The following is a 12,923-nucleotide window of genomic DNA, read 5'->3' on the forward strand; positions in this document are numbered from 1 at the left end:
TATAATTTAAAATAGCATGTGTGGGTCTGGAGAGATGGCTCAGCAGTTAAGAACAATGCCTGCTTTTGTAGAACACCCAGTTTTAACACCCAGTTTTTAACAGGGTGGCTAACAACCATCTGTAATTCCAGTTCCAGGGGATCTGATATCCTCCTCTGGTTTCTGTGATCATCGCATGACATGTGTGTACATACAAGCAGGCAAAACATTCATACACATAAAAAATAAATAATTAAATAAAATGGCATCTGTATATCTAAATGAAAGTATATCAATATAGAGAGAATGATAAAACAATGGAACAAAACGTAAACAATTGGTGGCCCTTAATATAGAGTTCTGTAGACTATTCTTGCAACTTTTCTATAACTTTGAAATGATATCAAAATGGCTATTAAAAAATCCCATTGAAAGGCACACAGCAAACAAAGTGACAGGTCTCTAGATCCAGGACCATGTGCCAGTGGCTGCCCTTTGTCTCCCCACAAGCTCTCGTGGTACTGAGTCCTCAGCCAGTCCTATGTGCCATCCCCACACTTTCCTGCTTCCCCTATGAACCTAGGGAAGAGCTGCCTTGTGTGAACAACCTAAATAAAGCTGAGTCTACAGCAAGGCACAGGGGATATGACAGGAACACAGACCACAGTTCTACTCCTTACTGGCTAAGAGATGCTGGGCAGGAGAGTTTCATCTTTAAGGCTGTTTTGCCTCTCTGTAAAATGGAGCAACAACTATTTGATGTGTAGTGGAGACTTAGTTAAAGTGTCACAGAAGGGTTGTCTAACACGATGCCTGTGCATGGGAACTCAGAACACTGGTTTTGTTTGACTCAGCTGCCCTCCCTGCACTCCCTCTAGCATCTGTGCAGTTTCTCCCCCAAGCTCCTGCCTGCCTCCCTTCCACAGCAGTGTTATCATTCCTCTTCAACCAAACCACATAAACTACATTCCTCTCCATCCTTTAAAACCTGGTTCTGAATTTCCCTCACCTCAAACCCTCCCAAACTCCCTCCTGTGCTTGTGACTGAGCCTGGCAGGTTAATGAGTACTTTAGTCATGGGATATGGGGGTAGACTGTCTTCTTTATCATGTTCCTTAACCCTTGGCTACAGTGGGGTCCCAGGCTAGAGTGGACAGCACTATTTACTCTTACATCCAGAAGCTGGTTCATAGGAACAGACCATCCCTGTGGACAGGAGGGTGTGCGGACAGGAGGGTGTGCAGACAGGGATCTGGCTATTCTCTGTTTGACAGGGCAGTCACTCACTTGCCCTTTCCTCCGGAAAGATGGATTTCCTCCTTAGGTCAGGTATTTCATGGCCCTGACAAAAACACACATACATCCACAGACAGGCCACTCATGAAATCAGAAGGGTTGGGGATAACAATGAAAAGGGCATGTGGCAAAGATGTATAGACTTTGTGATTCCATTTCTACAGGGGAAAATCCACCCAACTGATGTATTTGCATGTTTACATACATATAGTGCACAGAAAAAGTAACTGAGTATGTTAGCAGGGTGAATGAAATTAGGGATAGAAGATTTTTTTTACATTGTACTTGGTACATATTTTTTAAATTATTTATTTTTATTTTGTTTTGTATCACATGCATGCAATGCCCATGAAGGCCAGAAGAGGGCATTGGATCTGGATTCCCCTGGAACTGGAGTTATGGACATTTGTTAGCCACCATGTGGGTGCTAAGAACTGAGACCAGGTCCTCTGCAAGAGTAGTCAGTGCCAAGCCAACTCTCCAGTCCTGTACTTGGTATATTCTTATATATGATGGAGTTTTACTCCGCAGTAAAAAAAAGATGAAATCATGAAATTTGCAGGTAAATTGATGGAACTAGAAACTGTCATGCTAAGTGAAGTAACACAGACTCAGAAAAACAAACAAACAAACAAACAAAAAACCAATGTATGTTCTCCCTCATATGTGGATCCTAGCACCAAATCCTTGTGAGTATCGATCCAGACATAACTACAGGAACCAGGATAATGAAAAGAAACCAGGGAGGTAAAGGAAAAGAAAGAATCTGGAAGAGAAGAATAGTGGAAAACAGGTGTTAACAAGGGAGATATGGATAAAAATAGGGTTATTTTAAGGGGAGGGGAGGGAAGGTTATACAAAGAATCTAGGGGATAAAGAGAAAGAAGGAGCTCAAGAGAGGTGGGACCATAGGAGTGCAAACCATGATGGAGGGGTTAGACAATATGAGAGATAAACAATGCCTAGCTAGTTTTGAAAACGAGTGAGAACCATATTACTCCTACAACCTACTGACAAATTATACATTGCAGATCAAGAAATATATGTCTACGTAAGGTTTATCTGAGAACAGTTGGTCTTTGCCCAAGATTTATCTACATGACATACAGTAATTAAAAGTACCAGACTGGTGGAATTAACCTTCTTGGATGTTTAACAGCCATACTTTGAGGCCTATACTAATTTGGACAGAGGGATATAAAAGACAGTTTTTGCTCCTTTCCCTTCTAGGTCAACTAAGTTCTAGGGGACTATGAGCATCTCTCAAAATGTCCTGTAACTGTGGTGAGTCACCTGTCCTCTTGATCAAAGAGGCCATGGAGACCCCACTAGATGGACCTGAACCAGTCCAGTCTACAAAAAGGAGGGTCAACACAGAGGAAACATTTCCTCCAGGCTTCCAAGCGAAGCCAGCTGTGGTAGAGCATTTGACTTATTTTCACATAGATGGAACTGGTAAAAGAAAGGAGCCAGGGCCTCCTCCCAAGCCCATGTGACCCCTGAGGAACAGATCCTCAAATGGCCTTAAGACTAAAAATGAATTGGTTTTTCTGGGCCAATTGTAGGGTCTTAAAAACCCAAAGGGAAAGTATAACCAAAGATTAATGGGGTCAATATAATTTTTTAAGAGTCCATATGTATAGCCGAAGGCTACATAACAAGAAACAATACCAGACAGGAGATACCTTCCTTTGAGTTGTTGGCCAGGGTGGTCCAAAAGACTCCCAGATAGTAACCCAGCATAGAACTGGGAAAATGAACAGCAGACCCCAATCTTATCTAAAGGAATATTGACAACTGGTTGCTGCTAGATGAGGAACAGCTGATCTTCCTAAATCAAGGCTCTCTAGATAGGCTGACTAGATTCAGCAGACGGACAAGCACTGGGGAATGGCTGTGGGTGCCTTCAACACAGTGAACAGTAACAGGGATGACAGAGTATATGGGCTCCAGTGTGTGGGAGGGGGGAGGCTATGGGAGTGTGCCTTTTGGGAAGTGGGTATATAGATAAATAAGACTGTGTGGGATGTTCTGTATGATATATACACAGAAAATCAACAAATAAAAAGACATATTTGGAAAAATATTCAAAAAAAGAATGCATGCACATATAACTGAAGCAATTAATAAACAGTAACTTATCCCTGCAAAGGAGAAAAGATTGGGGGGCACAGACTTAAAAGATGTCTCCTTTACTCCCATCTCTAGGGAGCCACCTTCTCAGGAGGCTCCAGAGACCAATTTCAGTAGTGGCCCTTGGGAACCTGGAGTGTAGGTTTTTAAAGGACAAGATCTTAAGTGTAGGCAGGTAGAGAGGCAACTGGAGCCCTTAACTAATGCCTGCAGTAGTAAAAGACTTAGGGTGGTGGAAACTGAGTGGACAGGCCAGCACAGGGAGACAAAATGGCCATCAGGACGCATGGGGTTCTCGAGATGTCCATCAGTCCACCACAGAAGCTCTCTACAAAGAATGACATTCTTCTTGCAGACAGGTGGGTGGAGTCAATCCTGTGGTAACTACGTATTTTCTATGGAATTGAAACATTTTCTGCTAGCCCTGTCTCCTCCCTTAAGGCTGTCTCCACTGGCTGTCCTGCTCTGTGGGTGCTGGTGTGAGGGCTCCTGAATGGCTCTGTACACTTTACAGAGGCATCAGGCAGCCCCCTTCTGTTCTGAACCAACCACAAACCAACAATGGGCGGCAGGCCAGCTTACCTCGGAAAGTCACTTTCCAGCATGAGCACACACTGGAATGACCTGGTGTGTATGGGGGTTTTTGTTTAATTGGTCTGGGGACAGCCTAGGCACGGTTTCCGACTTCCCCAGGTGAATCTGATTTGAAGCTATAGCTGCCGTCCAGAGGTCCAGAGTTGATGACAACTTGATTGGGGTTTTCCATGGTCTTCTGCTCTGCAGGGCAAAGTGCCCAGAGCCCGATCTGCTCATTGTCTCACTGCCTCACTGAGCTTGTTTTTCTCCTCCACAGCTCTGTTCTGACCCCACCTCACCTTCCTCAGGATTGCACAGAAGGGAGTTCAGACTGGAGGACGGGAGGTAGCTAAACCTCTGTCCTTGTCAGGTGATCTACCACCTCACCCCCATATCAAATCTCTGTTCTTCTGAGTTACATTTTGTCTGTTCATGTTTTCCTATAGCTAGCGCAGCAAGGTCCAGGCAACAGTTTTGGAGAATTACATCATGAACTCATTCTAACTAGCTTCCTAGAACTGTTTCTGTGCTTCTAAGAGCTTATTAAATCCCACCCTTAACATTCATGGTCCTCCACTGTTCTTGTTTAAGTATATATGAGAACTTAGAGCTTCACCTTGGCTACCCCACCATACTGAAGGCTGAGGACCCCCAACCCCTCTGATTAGCTGTGTTCAAGGAGTTCACCACCAGCAAGGCAAATACATCACTTCACAAAGAAAAGAATAAAGTATTCACAAAGCACTGCCTTATGAAGGGAAGAGAAGGATTTTGGAGATAACAAGGTTCAATTGCTCTCCTCTACTAGCACAAGTAAGTAAGAGCTTATCTTCTGTTTTTATTGATTTATTTACTTTTAGGGGAAAGAATCTCACTCTGTAGCCTAGGTTGGCCTGAAACTCACTATGCAGCCCAGGCCAGCCTTGCCTTAACCTCCCAAGTACTAGATTACAGGGAGGTACCAACATGCCCAGATTTCTGTGTGTTTTAAACTTAGTGTGTATTGGGAATATCTAAGCAACTCTGTGCCCTTTTAAACTGGAGCTGTCAGAAGATAGGTCTGTTAACAAAAATCACACTATTATAGCAGGAGCTATGACTTCTGAGGACTTTAGGCACTGCCACCTTCATGGGCCCCTTCCCCCTTTTAAAAACAAGTATGTGTCTGTATATCATTAGATATAACATATAACTTTATATGATATGTGTTACATTTTGATTATGTAAGTTATATTTTACAACTATTCTGGCATAAAGATGAATATATTAATATTATATATTTAAAGCACTGTCTTGGAACAGTTCATTTTTTCCTTGTGATTTTGTAGGCCTGAAGGCAGCACATATCCTAAGCCTAGTAGGGAGGTTGGCCATGAGGGAAGCCAAGATCCAAGAAGAGAAAGACAGCTTTCTACAGTTTAGTCCCACCAGAGCCCTTTTCCCCAGCTATTTCTACCACAGTGCTCTGAGAGACACTAGTGAGGTCCCTTCATGGACACAGCATGTCATTCTGAGGGCTCAGGCTAGGTCCTCAGGGAATATACAAGGGCACACAGACATAGTCCTATGATGCCAGGAAGGAGTCAGTACAGGAGGGAGTTGAATGCTCTGGAAGCTTCTAGGGAAAAGTTACTTTGAGCTGAAGGGGAAGAGCATGGGGCTGAAATGACTTTAGTGCCAGAAAGGTATCCTGTGGAGAGAAGTGTGAGAACAAAGACACAAAAAAGGAAAGGAAGGCAGATATGGGAAGGGGTGCCAGCCAGGCTTCACATGGCACTGTATATACGCATGTGCAGTTGGTTTGTCCAGGGAAGGAATGGGGGAGAGTTTCATCATGAGGGAGTCCGTAAGCACTGAGGACCACTGGATATTTCAGCCCAAGTCATAAGATCAGAGCAACAATTTAGGAAGGTTTCCTAATCAGGACAGAGTCAACTTAAAAATTAGGAGCAGCTCCCCCAGGGGTACAGGTGACAACTAAAAAGGGTGTAAGTGAGATAGAAAGAGCTGTGGTTAGGAAGGCAAAGATGTGAAAGACTCCACTGCTGTACACAGGGTGGAGAGAGACTGGCAGGGAGTAGTGGTGGCAAGGGTTGAGGAAAGGTCATTGACTTAGGGATCAGGAGGTCATAGGGTACTCTGGGACATGGGCAGAGGTTGGGCCTTGAGGAGCTCAGGGCAGACCCGGAGCCCTGTCTTTGTATGGTGAAGCTGAGTTGGTACTTACTCTCTGTTCCTAGTGCAGGGGGAAGGGAGCTCTTGGGCCTCCGGGATTTCATCTCTGGGACCTTGGTGTTCTCACTGGCTGGAGCATCTGGAACAAAACAAGCAACACAGATATCAGTCAGTGGCTGTCCAAGGAGCCGAGTAGAGGAGGCACCTTCGTCAGAACCCTACCCCGACCCCAGTTGGCCCACCCATCCCACATTCCGCTTGGGGGCCCTCTGTGCCTGCTGAGCGGCGCCTGAAGCAGGCTCTTTTTCCAAGGGAACACCAAAGAAGGAGAGCCCGCTGCACAGGCCTGATAAATCAGGTGGCTGGGGCAGTCACCTGGCAAGATGGATGGCCAGGCTAAGGAGCTAGTTACTGCTCCCTGCTGCTGCAGCAGATGCTGCCAAGGTGAAGGCTACTGACAAGACCTAGGCTCTCTTTTCCCTCTGTTCTCCTTGTCCCCATCTTTTCCTTCCTTGGGGCTTGACTCACTCAACTGAATGTTCTACACTTCCAAAGTTTCTCTGTGCAGGGAAAGACCTCACACAGAGGAAGAGAGGACTGGGCCCCTCTCTTGGGCTCATGGTCTGGAAGGTATTTGTAGGCTTTGATTTCTGAGACTTGGTTTTGTATACCTAACCATTGAAACAGAGGAACTCATTTAGAGGACTTTGTTGCACCTCCTCAAGGGAGGCCTGGTGAAACCCTGCAGAGGCCACTGGCTGGGTAGCACCGGAGATGCTGGGCAGTCACTGGCCAGGCAGCACAGATATTGGGTAGCCACTGGCTGAGTGGTACTAGAGATGCTGAGCTGGTGATGCAGCTCCTCAGGCCTCTGCTCCAAGCACCCTCTTCCATGTCAAGGTAAAACTCAGGCAATGATGGGGGAAACCTCTCTTGTGGGTGGTGAGGAATGGCACCATGGGCTGGGTAGGGCTGGGCAGAAAACATTCTCCCTGGGTTCCCATGAGACACTGGACTTTCAGACTTTGCGGGAAACCACGCAGGACTTAGATAAGAAGTTGTTGGCTGAATGGCTATTTCTAGGCTTGTGTTTTTACTGATCCTTGGGGATAGGCTGGAAGGGTGCCTCCCCCTAGGTCTTTTCCTGGACTCATCCTTCATTTCCTGACCCTAAAGATGAAGCTCAGAGGGAGGAGGGGATTTTCCAGCTGGGGCTCCTGTGGCTTGGCTAGGGAAGAAGGGCTAATAGTCCATCCCTGCCTCTAGGATGGGCAACCCTGGGTCTTGTCTAGACTGGGTCCCTGTGAGGGATGGTACCAGGAACATAGACCTCAGGGGTTGGGGACCTATACTTGCTCACTCCTGGGCTCTTGAACTCCTACCTGGTTTGTCCTAGAAGACATCTGGGTCCCTTGCCTGCTCTATAAAGGTGAATCTGCCCACATGGCCCCCTCTACTTGGTCATGTTTTTGAAGCCTAACCGAAGTCAGGCTTCCTCCCTCACAAGCCTGTTCCCTCTATGAGCTGGGTAATCCTGTGACAGAGGCTCTATGTGGGCATAGTACAAGCTCAACTTGGTGACAGCTGAGCAGTCTCAGGGATGTTGGAGATTCCCGTTGAAGCCAAAAGCCATATAATAACATGCAACTGAAGGAGTGATTCAACTTGGGCTATAAGTAGGACTTTGTAGCAGTATATGACAAGGGATAGGAGTAAGGGAACAAAGAATTGATAACTCAGCCCATCCCTTGCCCACCTTCCATAAGAGCAAAAGAGCCCTAGTTGATAAGTCGAGGGTCCTTACCATCCAGAGCAGGTGCTGCCAAGTTCTCAGAATGCTACTATACCACAGGGCACCAGGTATATATGGACACAGTAAAGGAATAAAAACACCCCTGGGGCTTTAAGAAAAAGTGCTTCCAGAAACTTCTGTCTTTGTTTACAGAGGACAGAGTGTGCACATAGCTCTGAATTCCTAACTGAGCATTCTTATTCTCTTGGTGAGTTCCAAAGCACAAAGGAAGCTGGGAAAGAAGGATCACAATTCTTTTTCTACTGATAGGTAAACTGAGGCACAGGCAAGCAAAGGATTAGAGGACCAGTTTTCCTGGGTTTCTGAAAGAAGGGCAGTGGGGGCCTTGGATTCCTTCTCTCCTCATGGGTCATGCTGGGCATTACTTTGGAGCAAGTTGGGATCAAGAACAGACAGCTCTACTTTTTGTCTTTGTTGTTGGCACTCTTGAGAACTTGGGAAAATCATTTAACCTTCACTTTGTCTCTGCTTCCTCAGCTGTAGAAAAGGAACTTCTAACACTGGATATGGTGGTGCATCCCTTTAACCCCAGTCCTCGGGAGGTAGAAGCAGGTAGATCTCTGTGAGATTGAGGCCAGCCTGGTCCACATAGTGACTTCCAGGTGGGCTGAGACTAGGGAGACCCTGTCAAAATAACAACAACAACAAAAAATCAACCCCTCCCTTGAAAAGTGAAAAGGAACTTTTATTTTCTCTACCTCACTGAGTCCCAAGGCTCAGAAAAGATAAGACACACCAATAGTGCTTTGGAGAACCCAGAAGCATGGTTTTACCTATATGAACTCACTCTTTTAATTACATTCTCTACTGGGCTTTAAGCCCAGCCACCAGCCCTACCTACCTCTGTAGTGGCCCATCTGGGACACTGCGGGTTCACTGGAGGTGTGTGCATACTGCCTGGGGTGTGCATTGAGCTACTTTTGAAAAAAGTTCCACTGTACCTTATCTTCTCCCATCTGGCCCTGAGGAAAAGGGCTTAAGTTTCTCTTCGAAACCATGCCCATGCCCAACCTAGAGGCCCACATGGGGGAGACCCCCCCCAAACTGCCATTATTGGGGGTCTGTGCATGTGCCATGGGGCCCATCCAGGGATACCGAGCTGCAAGGCCTCCATGAGAACTGCAGGGAGGAATGGGCAAGAAGGACCACAGGCTTAATCAAAACCAGCTTTGTGCTCACATGCTGCCCAGGGGATAAAAATAATAGTAAAGAAATTTAAGAGCAGCTTGTATTTTCTGTCTATTTTAATCATTTTGTGATGAAACTGAACTTTATTTCTAGATCTGGGCCCCAGGGCTGGAGTCCTTTGCTGGCCTAGTTGTGCCCCTAAAGAAGTGTGGCAGTAGAAGATGGAGGTGTGGGGAAGCGGGGGGCCCCTACAGAGAGTAGGAGACTTGTCCTTATATGGACAATGTGTTCACCCCCTCCACTGCTGGTCTAGCTCTGGACTCATGCCCTCTGGGATGGATATATATATATTTTTTTTTCTTTTGTTTCCCCCAAGAGGTTGGATCGCTGGACTCTGATCCTAAGCAAGGGGGAATGAGGCCTCAGGATGATTCTGGGAAGGAGTATGGGCCTCAGAAGGGGTGGGGCAGGGGTGCTGGGCTCCAGCCTCTCCAGGGATGGCACATTTATGTGCTGGCCTCGGTTTGCCCAAGAGCAAGCAGCACATTAGCATAGTAAGAACATTCTGGTTGAGAAAACTTGAGCTCTTTTTCTGGCTGTGTTGTTTAGTAGCCTGTGAGCCCTTGGGTGAGTTCCTAAGCTTTTCTGAACCTCATCTTCCTAGTTAGGAAAACAACACCTAAAGAGAAGACTGAAGGAGAAATTAATTGCGAATAGGTGAGGGGGTCTATGGGATGCTTCAGAACGTAAAGGCACCCGCTGCCAAGTGGAGGGAGAGAATCGACTTCCATAAATTGTCCTCTGACCTCCACAGGCACTTAATGGCATGCACATTGACCCTCAAATTAAATATAATAAAAATTAAAATAATAGGTGGGACTATAGCACTCATCGATATTTAAAGTTCCTTCCTTCCTCCCTTCCTTCCTTCCTTCCTTCCTTCCTTCCTTCCTTCTTTCCTTCCTTCCTTCGTTTCTTCCTTCCTTTTTCATCCCTCTTCCTTCCTTTCTTCTCCTGCCCCTCAGGCTGAACCCACAAGTCTGCACCGCCCCCCCCCCCCCCCTTGCTACAGAGTTGAGAATGCCACAGGAATGGGCAGTGAAGGGCCTCTGGGGAGTTCTTTGTGGAGACAGGCTGTTACCATGTATCCCAGGTTGACTAGAACTTGCTATGTAGCCCAGGCTGATTTTAAACTCACCACGATCCTCCTGCCTCAGCCTATTTAAGTGTTTTAGAGCTACAAAAACAGCAGTTCTATTTAGTTCAACCTAATACCAATTAGCTGCAGGTGAAGATTTAAAGAATACATATAAAAGCAGGAGAGGACTAAGGAACATGCCAAGACTCAGGCCAACAAAAGGCAGGTCACACTCAGCTCAGCAACAGTCAGAAGTGCCCCATGGCCTGGGTTGCAGCAGACCACAGTGGTTAGGAGCCAGTGCTTGGATTTAGAATACCATCCAGCAAGCTGGGGTGATCTGGAGCAGGTGACACAGTCTATATATGTCTTAAATGATGCTGTCACTCGCCTAAGTCCTTCTTGTCAAGATTACCAGTGATTTCTGCACTGTCAGTTCCAATGGTCAATAGTCAGGGTAGGCCATATCATCAGCATCTGACTTATTGATCTCCATCATTCTTTACTTCCTAGAATTTGACTTCTGGGAAATCTCCGTCTTCTGGGTGTCTTTCTGTCTCCCTGAGGCCATTCCTTCCCAGTCTCCTTTGCAGACCCCTGTACTCTCCTACCTCTCAGTGTTGTTGGACTCTTGTCTCCTTCTCTGATGTTATCTCCACATACAACCACCAGGTCCTCATTCAATCCCAGGACAGTCAATGGGCTTTGCATGTGGGTGGCTTTGTATAGGGACATGTCCTATCTCCAGCCCCGACTTCTCTCTTTAGGTTCAGCTTCATCTCAACACCCGCCTGTGGTGACAACTAAAGGTGTCTACTTGAACATCTATATCTTCATATGCATGGAACTCTTGATGGTCCCTCAGCTCCACATTTACTTCAGTAGGTGGTATCGCCATTGATCTGTGCTCTTTATGAAAACTTAGACTTAACAAAGCAAAAAGTATTAGGCTCCTCTCCAACTCCCTTTTCTTTCTTTTCAGATCCAGTTCATTAGAACTCCCATCAGCTCTGCATCAAATCAGATGATGAATCCCATTACTTCCTGTTTACTCTACTGAGTCCAAGTGCCATTGCCTCCTGCCTCTGGTCTTCCTGCCCTCTTCCTTACCCATCCTGGGTTTGCTTACCATGTTGAAGAGTGAGTGATCCTTCACAAGTGCCCAGTGTTGTCCCTATACACTCAAAATAAAACCTACCTTCCTGTCACAGCTCACACGAACTTGTAGCCCTGGTCTCTAATCCTCCACAGCCTTGTTTCCTGGTACTCTGTATCTGGTGTATGGCCTGCCAGCCTGACCTGCTTCTTCTTCCTAGAATGCCCCCAAGCACAGTCTAATTGTTACCTCTTCTTTCTTAACTTCTGGAACTCCTTCTCTCACTTCTTGTATGTCTCTGCCAAATGTCCCTTTCTCAGCAAACCTTCTCTGAAGGAGCAGTCCCTTCCCCATCATCTAGCTGTGCTTTCCTCACAGCACATGGTATTGCCCAAGATTACAGCATACCTGCCCTACTCCCCTGCTAGAAGGTCAAGTCCTGAGATCAGGAACTTTTTCTGTTAGTTTACAGTTAGTAATGTGAGTCCCTTGAGCTGTACCTAGAAGACTGTGAACCTAAATATTTACTGAATGAATGAACGATGGCATGGCTGCCACTGAAATGCCCCCTCCTGCACAAACATGTATAACCCTTTGTGGATCTCTGTAGTTAAGGCTAGGTTCCTTGGCCAGGGTGACTGGGGTAGGGAGGTCTGAACTTGGAAGGCTACATGAACCAGTGACCAAGGTGTTTCTGATTGCTGTCTGGGGGCTGCACCAGGCTATGGAAAGTTGCAGACCCCAGGACCAGATATACCTGAGTTCTACCAGAGCAATTGGCACTGTAATTTACCAGACAGGGCAGGGCTTCAGCCTGGACCTAGTACTTTTATCTGTAGACATCTCTGAGCCTCTGTTTGCTCATTGGAAAAGGTAGCCTACCTCCATTGCATAAACTGAAAATACAAAGTACAAGAGTCTCTGTCCACAGCAGGTGTTGAAAGTCAGATATGGGTGAATTTTCTGGTAAGTCAGAGCAGTTCCCTTCTGGAAGGAACAAGTTGACACTTACCTTCTGCAGAGTTTGGAAGGAAGAGTGTTATGACCATAATCAACAAAGAGCACAACTCCCATTTTCATAGGAAAATGACCCAAACACTGTCATTAATAGCCAGATATGCTGTGTTCTGAAGTTTACCTCCCCTGCCTTATAAGAGAAACTGTAATATGCCTGACAGAACACCACTGAGCCAAACTGGATTCCTTTACATGAATTCTGAAATACATTCTTTGGCCACAATGTATGACTTTAATGGCTTTGGGCACAGGCTGAATGAATGATAGTGGCTTTGGGGAGTTGGGAGGATGACCAGCAACCAGCCCTGCTGACTGGCATGAGGAAGCCAGCCTGAAAACAGCTCAGTGGAGAAGGACCTCACTGCCCATTGGGAAGAACGCAGGATTGATCCTACCCAGAGGTCAGGCAGGCAGCTGCAGGCAGAAGGTTTGGAAGCACTCACTAATGACTGGGCTTGAAAACCCAACTCTGGTTACTCTTTTGGACAAATGGTTTTTTCCTTCCTTCCTTCCTTCCTTCCTTCCTTCCTTCCTTCCTTCCTTCCTTCCTTCCTTCCTTCCTTCCTTTCTTT

General features: G+C 46.3%; 1 protein-coding gene across 3 annotated transcripts in view; it reads right to left on the reverse strand.

Annotated features, from left to right (window-relative positions):
* Window positions 1-12,923, reverse strand: part of Mylk (myosin light chain kinase) — a 302,239-nt gene that overhangs the window by 64,290 nt on the left and 225,026 nt on the right. For all 3 annotated transcript variants that reach the window (XM_017800557.2, XM_029568164.1, XM_029568165.1), the window contains one exon: window positions 6,212-6,298. In XM_017800557.2, coding sequence (XP_017656046.1) covers window positions 6,212-6,298 — 87 coding nt within the window. The remainder of the gene's footprint in view (window positions 1-6,211; window positions 6,299-12,923) is intronic.

Source organism: Nannospalax galili, unplaced genomic scaffold (genome assembly GCF_000622305.1).
Source record: "Nannospalax galili isolate Female #2095 unplaced genomic scaffold, S.galili_v1.0 scaffold18, whole genome shotgun sequence".
NCBI classification, from domain to species: domain Eukaryota; kingdom Metazoa; phylum Chordata; class Mammalia; order Rodentia; family Spalacidae; genus Nannospalax; species Nannospalax galili.